The 8247-nt window shown below is 38.9% G+C and overlaps 1 protein-coding gene across 4 annotated transcripts in view; it reads right to left on the reverse strand.

Annotated features, from left to right (window-relative positions):
- The window catches only part of CASK (calcium/calmodulin-dependent serine protein kinase (MAGUK family)), a 428292-nt gene that overhangs the window by 242910 nt on the left and 177135 nt on the right, over window positions 1-8247 (reverse strand). For all 4 annotated transcript variants that reach the window (XM_011942514.1, XM_011942504.1, XM_011942497.1 and 1 more), the window contains exons 4-5: window positions 7049-7126; window positions 1211-1283 (exon numbers count right to left, since the gene is read on the reverse strand). In XM_011942514.1, coding sequence (XP_011797904.1) covers window positions 1211-1283; window positions 7049-7126 — 151 coding nt within the window. The remainder of the gene's footprint in view (window positions 1-1210; window positions 1284-7048; window positions 7127-8247) is intronic.

The raw sequence follows: 8247 nt of genomic DNA on the forward strand, positions 1-8247 counted from the left end.
TCACCATGTTGGCCAGGCTGGTCTTGAACTCCTGACCTCAGGTGATCCACCTGCCTTGGCCTCCCAAAGTGCTGGGATTACAGGCATGAGCCACCGGGCTCGGCCAGAATACTTTGTCATAAAGGGGGACCCATTGAGATGCTCGGTGTTGAGTTTTGATAATAACAATATCATTTTCTTAACACATCCGAAAAGGATGAATGAGATATTTTACAACTAATTTACACTAATGTGTATTTTGTACATTTCTCCAGTGATTTTCATTTGCTATTAAAATATTTTACTAGATGGTTTTGGAATTGCTCATGCCTTCCCTCGGCTTTTAACTACAAGGATTTCTGTGAAAATTTTCCAAACATTATAGACACTTTAATTAAACTCTACTTAATTTTCTTAATCATTTAAAGTATTAAATACATTGAAGAAGCCAGGCCTTTAATAATATATCTTGAGGGAAGGAACACTATGTCTGCACATGCCGGAGGTTAGAGAAAGACCAGTGACAAAATATCAGAGCTTAAAAGTGTAGCCCAGGGCCAAAGGGACCTCAGGGGCTCCCTAGTGATTCTGGGCTTTGGGAGAAGCTAGGGATCAGGAGGAAGGCCTATTGGTCTTGTTTCTTGCCTCCCTCTATGTTTGGCTTGACACCGTTAAAAAACCAGGAACTGAGAGTTCTCATTAACCCGATACTGGGATCAAATAGGCAGAAAGACTGAATAACGATAATATTGGTATTCCAAGCATAAAATTGTATTATATGTATAATTATGATTTCATACTATATTTAAAAACTATCTGCAAAAAAAAATGCTGACTATTTTGCATTTCAGTATTATGAAAATATGTGTATGATTAACTTTTACTACATAAACCAAATTCTAATTTTCCCCCCAATTAACTCAGTATAGGATATTGTTTGGTTTTTCCTATTTATTGGATTTTTCATTTCTCTCACACACACAATGGCAAAAGAGAAATAATACAATTTTAGATTGCATGAACACTTTAGTAAAAATAAATAAATTGAAATTATAGTGTTCCTAGTTAAGAATTAGTACAATGACTTCCCAAATACAAAGCAGTTCAATACAGTTTTACTCATAAGTAAAATTAAGATGTTCTTCATGACAATATTAAAGAATTCTTGATTATCATTGCTATATCAGTATTTTTTCACAAACATTAAAGTTAGTGATAACAAATGACTTACCTTCACATCCCTGTGAATTATGTTATTATCATGGCAGTAGCGTAGAGCTTCCAGTATCTGTCTCATATAATGGCTGTAAAAAACAAAAGAAATCTAAAAACCGTAAACAATTTTTATTTTAAAACTTAATATACAGTGCTCCTAGTTTATAACTCCCACTCTCATATTAGTTGTCCATGGCCACATTTTATTTGAACAGACAAGATGGATGTAAAGTGAGGCTTAATAATGAAAATGTTGGCAGACTCACAAGTTTATGGGCTTCATGAAGAAACAGTATGCTCTATATTTTCTAAGCTATCTAAGTCAAAAGAATTACACACAGTTCATAAGTAAATTTGCTTTGCAAACTAAAAATTTAAGCTTAAAACATGACAATTTTTTTCCCCAATACTCAGGTAATTCTACTTAAACTGGACTGCTGTTATGTAAACAGTGCTCAGGGCTGCTCCAAGGATTCAGACTAGAGCGGTGGGAGCCTTTGATCTGCCAGCAAATAATAAGATGCTCTCCATCTTACTTCCATTTAGCTGTGAGGACAAATGAGGGAAGAACGGCCCTTATTGGACAATTTCCTTTTGTAACATAATCAAGTTTTAGTTGGGGCTCCCTTGAACCAAGTGGAGTTAGTTCTAGGCACATGTCCTAGAAAGCCTGACTCCTTACATGGCCAGCTGAGGATCCCTCCTGGAGCACAGGTGAGAACAAAGAAGAAATCAGCATTTTAAAGAACAGGCATTAAAAAATGGTAATGGGGTTAACTAGCAACCATGTGTGACAAGAATAGTTGATTCAGTACTACTTTAGGACTGCCTCCTATTTCTAAAGTTCTTCTATAATTGCCCTATTACTCTTTCTCTGAGTATCTGTTTCATTTTCTGTATTTTATTCCCTCTATATTTGTCTTTCTTTTTTCTTCCTATTATCCCCCTTCTTTTCTCATTTTTTTCCTTTTCCTTCCCAACCAGCATGACAGAAATGCAACAGACTTAACACTGTTCATTGTATAATATTTATAGAATTTTGTTTTGTTTCCAGATCTTATATTTCTGATACAAGTGACCTTGAACATGTGTATGTGACTCAGGGGGAAAAAAAAAATCCCTATTCTGGCTTTACAATTAAAAGACATTTCCATCAAGTTCCCTCTTTGGCATGATACCATCTAATCAAGCTCACAGGAGTATTCCTCTAGTTAGCATATGCATTGTTTCATGTATTACAACTAATTGGAAGGGTTCCATTTTAAAAATGATATGTAGGAGAAAAAAACAAAAACAAAAACAAACCCAAGCCTTGTTCCTGTACTAATCACAGGCTCCTTACAACTGGGCTTTAAGCCAGAGAGCTAGGCTCATGTAATCATTACTTCTGATGTTTAATTTATCTTACTTTGCAAATGCACATATAAGGGGTGGTGCTCATATACTCTTTGCTTGGGCCATTGTAGCCTGTAATTAAGTTTTGTTTATTTTTTATTTTTATTTTTTGAGATGGAGTTTCCCTCTTGTCTCCCAGCCTGGAGTGAAGTGGTACGATCTCGACTCACTGCAACCTCTGCCTCCTGGGTTCAAGTGATTTTCCTGCCTCAGCCTCCCAAGTAGCTGTGATTACAGACACACGCCACCACACCCTGCTAGTTTTTCTATTTTGAGTAGAGACAGGGTTTCATCATGTTGGCCAGGATGGTCTCAAACTCCTGACCTGAAGTGATCAGCCCGCCTCAGCCTCCCGAAGTGCTGGGATTACAGGCATGAGCCACCATGCCTGGCCATAAGTTTTGTTTAAATGAGGGGTTGTTAACTTGGTGTTGTGGCCCATTACTGGTTCAAATCAGGCTTTGGAGGATCTGTAACCCCTTGAAATGGCTAAGAGACTACACCTGTCAAAGTGCTTTGTAAACTAAACCATGCTACAAAGGTTGAGTCATTATTATTATAATATTATTATTGTTAAGTTCAGTCAAAGGTTTAGGAACAGCTTATTTGTCCATCTAGATGTCAACATGGAAATAATGGGTAAATCAAAATTAGTTAAAGTGGACACAGCTTGTACCTACAGAATGAACTATTTGGGATACAAAGCACTGAGACAGCCACCTAAATTATCTTTAACCTAAAGAAAATTCCTATCTCAAAGTCTCATAACACAAAACAAAACTCAATGAATGAGGATTTTTTCATTTGCATATGAGAACACTCAATTATTTGACCCAAACATACGTACACAGCAGAATCTTTGCGGTGTGTGTGGAGACAGTTCAACTATTTTTCTCCCCAAGTTATAACAGAACTGAACTATCTTTCTCCACCCTCCCAATCATGATCCTGGGACGCAATGCATGTCAAAGTGTGCAAGCAGAATAAAACAAGAACTAAAATCTGCCCAAATGTTCTAGAAAGGTGCTGACTGAACTTTTAATCAAAAGACTTCACTTCATGAAGCATCATAGGGACCTGTGCTTTCAGAGAAATTCAGCAATATATTTGTTTATCTTTATCTTTCCTAAGGATCAGCAAGATAACTCCACGGAAGAGCTGGCCAGCAATGCATTTACTGCCTTTGGAAGGAGGCATTTCAGGGGTGCAGCATGGTAGAAGAGAGGTGATTCAGTCTGCTCTTCTTGTCAATGCAGGTGACAAAGCCTAATGCTATTTGCTAGGCAGAAGAGACCTTATCTCTGAAATGCCCTTAACAGGATATCTCTGGCTAAGGATTACTATGGTAAGTAGAACATGGGATCTCTGAGGCACAGATGGCTTCCTGGAGAATGTCATGGAGCTATCCAAATCTCTGGGGTATAAAATAAAGATATTTGCAATGCTCCCCTTTGTGTGTGGAAACTCACAAATCCCATTATAAACCTCATCTATTCTGGGCCAGAGGTGCATTTCTGAGGCAGTAAGAAGTGACGTGGGGGGCTGCCCTTCCCTTCTGTCTGCTTCACTTGAGCCTTCTGATTGCCTGTATCCTTGAAATGATTTAGTAAAGCTTGGTACTAGTTAAGAAGATCTCTGAGAGTTTGATTTGATAATATGATCTTGTGTGTTAGCTCACTCCACAACTCATCACCCCTGAAAGGATGGAGGTAATCACTAATTGGGTCGCACTAAGGACTGAATACAGTTTTACTTTTATGCCATGCTTTGCTGCTCCTCTTGAAGCTCAGCCTGCTGGAGAAAAATAACATTATCAATTTGATTACTTGGTGTCTCAAAGTCTTCTTGCAGTCGGTCTCACTAGAATACTGATGCAAGCTAAATTTCCTAACAATAAATCACAGAATCAGCGAGGATGAAAAAAGATTAGAAGTCATCTGTCATTAAACCAATGGAGGAATCTATGAGCACTTGTTGCATGGTCATTGATCCTCTGCAATAGGAAACAGACATAATACTTCCTGAGTCCCCGCCTACTTTTTTTATTGTTCAGAGGAAGAACCTTTAATAAACTGCCTCCAAACCTCTCTCTTTGCAACGTCACCTACTGGTCCCAATGCTACTCTTTTTTGGTCCACTCTGGAAAGTTCGTTTCACCATTTTAACAGCTTATACAGGTGGATTTAAAAATCAATAGGCTTTCATTTTGATGTGTATAAACATCTACGTTTTCTATAAATCTCAAGATTAGGAGAGACCACAAGTCATGTCATTGTATGACATCATCTCTTCACACTACCATCCTGCCTATCCTGACACATAGCCCAGTGGCAGAGATAGGCTTGAAGTTAAGAAAAAGCAATATAGATGACTGGGGACCAGAGTACAAGTGGTACTGGTTTCACATCAATCCTGTCAGCATACCTGCCAGGTATCCCAGTGTTATTGTGGTTCAAGAAGGAAAAAAATCCCCTTCTTCCATTGAGTTTCACTAGTATTGACTATTTTTGGTATGAAAGAATGCTTTAAAATTTTGAGGGACAAGGAAGAATAAAAATTTAAAATTGTAATAAAAACTCAAAATAATAGAAGATAGGATTAAAAAAAACCCTAGAATGTGCTTTAGAGAACATAGCACAAAAGAAAAGAGGATATTTAGCTTCAGTTCTACCACGTATAGATCAGAAGCCTAAAGAACACACATACGCTTTCATTTGCTCCTTTGCCCTAGCCCCAGCAGTACCAAAACACAGCGACCACACATTGAGCATATTCTTTATTTTGTGCTATAGCCATGGCTGCTCCATCCCTGAGACTAGGTCCCTTGCTCTTCAGCCAGAAGGAGTCAGGGCAATGAATTTGAAGACATTCAAGTCATGCTGAGCTCAAAGCTGTATTAAGGTGGTCTCCAAGTTGTTTCCAGCTATGTTTGTCTAAGATGCTATAATTATAAAAGAAATGATAAGACAGAGGAAATCATTTAATATAACTGTTTTTCAAATGATAGAAAGTTTTCATAAATCCTAGGCTAGGAACGGGAGTTCATGCCTATAATCCAAGCACTTTGGGAGGTTGAGGCATGCGGCTCACTTGAGGTCAGGAGTTCGAGATCAGCCTGGCCAACATGGTGAAACCCCATCTCTATTAAAAGAAATACAAAAATTAGCCGGGCATGGCGGTGCATGACTGTAATCTCAGCTACTTGGGAGGCTGAGGCAGGAGAATCACTTGAACCCGGGAGGCAGAGGTTGCAGTGAGCTGAGATCACGCCACTGCACTCCAGCCTGGGCGACAGAGTGAGACTCTGTCCCCCCTCCCCCACCCAAAAAAGTTAATATGTTTGTGAGTTTGAACCCTTCAACATATTATGCCTGGTGACTAAGGAGGGATGCTGTATTCCATGTATTAAAAAGGCAACCTACAGCAGTGGGTAATTATGATATGATTGAATGTAACCAAAACAGAAAGCTGTGTTGCTCTAAATTTATAAGCAAGTGGCCCAGCACGTGCATGGCTCCTGCGATTTTTCATATTTACTTCTTATTTTGAGTCATTAGGTCTTTACAACAACTTCTCCACTTAGAACAAACAGCTGCCATTTGATTGGTAGGTCTCACACTGGCCTGAAGCAAATACATTTTTTAAAATGGTGCTTCTATTTCTCTTCCTTTTATTGTTCTTTATTTTTCGTTAATTATTGTGAGATAATTTGATATCACTAAAAGGCAAAATGAAGAACTAATGAGGCAGATTTGCTAAAACAAAAATAAAAAAATCCAAGTAGAATTCTACATGGTTCCTGAGCTATTAGATCCCCGCTTCTTGTACAAAAATCATCACAAATGGGAAAGATAGCAGTACTGAAAATGTAAGCCTGTATTATAAACCCATGTTTTTATTTTATTTATTTATTTTTGAGATGGAGTTTCACTCTTGTTGCCCAAGCTGGAGTGCAATGGCGCAATCTCGGCTCACTGCAACCTCCTCTCTGTGGCCAGGCTGGAGTGCAGTGGCACAATCTCAGCTCACTGTAACCTCCGCCTCCTGGGTTCAAGGGATTCTCCTGCGTCAGCCTCCCAAGTAGCTGGGACTACATGCGCATGCCACCACGCCCAGCTAAGTTTTGTATTTTTAGTAGAGAAGGGATTTCACCATGTTGGCCAGGATGATCCCGATCTCTTGACCTTGTGATCCGTCCGCCTCAGCCTCCCAAAGTGCTGGGATTACAGGTGTGAGTCACCGTGCCCGGCCCCTATAAACCCATGTTAATAGATAAACTCATTGTTCGGTATTTTGCATTTCCAGTGACTATCGATTCTACTAACACATACTAAAACAGAGATATTCCTTGTAGCAAAGAGCAGCAGTACGCTCTTCATCAGTTTGTCATGTGATGTCTTTGTCATTTTCTTTTTTTACTTTCACCTTGACCTCTGGGGATTAGATATACACTACATACCTGGCTACAGCTTCACTGTACACAAAACCAGCGTCCGCTCGCTTTACGATTTCAAAACACAGATCTGCTCCGTCCATACTGTAATGAAATGTGAAAAAGAACATAAGAGAAGAGGAAATTCCAGGAAGACAACACTGAAAGTGAATACATTGTAACTAAGTTATTAGTTGGTTTACTGCTAAGGATTATGTTATTTAAATCTCCTTTCTTTCAATGAAATATAGACATAAATTACAAAGGGCATGATAGTCATCTTCACATTGAAAATCTGCAGGGAAAGAAACAGGAAGAACAGGCTAACAGTAATATCAAATAATATGAGTATATAAAATTGACAATAAATTTTCTTTAGGTTTTCGCAAAAAGAAGCATCAGAAAATAGCAATGCTAGGGTTGTGTGCATATTTTAAAGTCAAATTCCAAAAATATTCAGTTATGCAGAATACAAGGATTTAAAAAAAACAGCTTGCTATTGTTATTACCACCAAATGGAAAAATTCAGGCTATATGCTGTGGAAGGAAAAAACAATGACTTATATATAAAATAAAACTTATTTTTGTTTACACTGCCATTCCCAAAGTTCATTGCTACAAATATATTGTAATACACAGATGTGTTGGTAACACTGTGTCACGATACTGTCTTAGAACTTACAGTAGTTATCTACTTCTCACCAGATAAGTAAGGCCTCTTGTTGTCTTGGCCACACTTTGCCTCTTCTACCTACCCTGTCCACTGATGTTTCAAGAAAATCTTCCTCACTAGGCAGAATGGTCTTATTATCACTCCCTGAGTACACCATTTTCTTTTTTACTTTTTGTATATATTGCTTTTCATTTTCAAAACCTATCTTTTTTTTTTGAGACGGAGTCTCGCTCTGTCGCCCAGGCTGGAGTGCAGTGGCCGGATCTCAGCTCACTGCAAGCTCCGCCTCCTGGGTTTTTATGCCATTCTCCTGCCTCAGCCTCCCGAGTAGCTGGGACTACAGGCGCCCGCCACCTCACCCGGCTAGTTTTTTGTATTTTTAGTAGAGATGGGATTTCACCGTGTTAGCCAGGATGGTCTCGATCTCCTGACCTCGTGATCCACCCGTCTCGGCCTCCCAAAGTGCTGGGATTACAGGCTTAAGCTCTAGGTTAGTTTTCTACCCACTAAGAAAGCCTTACTAAAGCACTGTTAGTTGACTTAAGGATTCATG

This window comes from Colobus angolensis, unplaced genomic scaffold, assembly GCF_000951035.1.
Source record: "Colobus angolensis palliatus isolate OR3802 unplaced genomic scaffold, Cang.pa_1.0 Scaffold103, whole genome shotgun sequence".
In the NCBI taxonomy this organism is placed as follows: Eukaryota; Metazoa; Chordata; class Mammalia; order Primates; family Cercopithecidae; genus Colobus; species Colobus angolensis.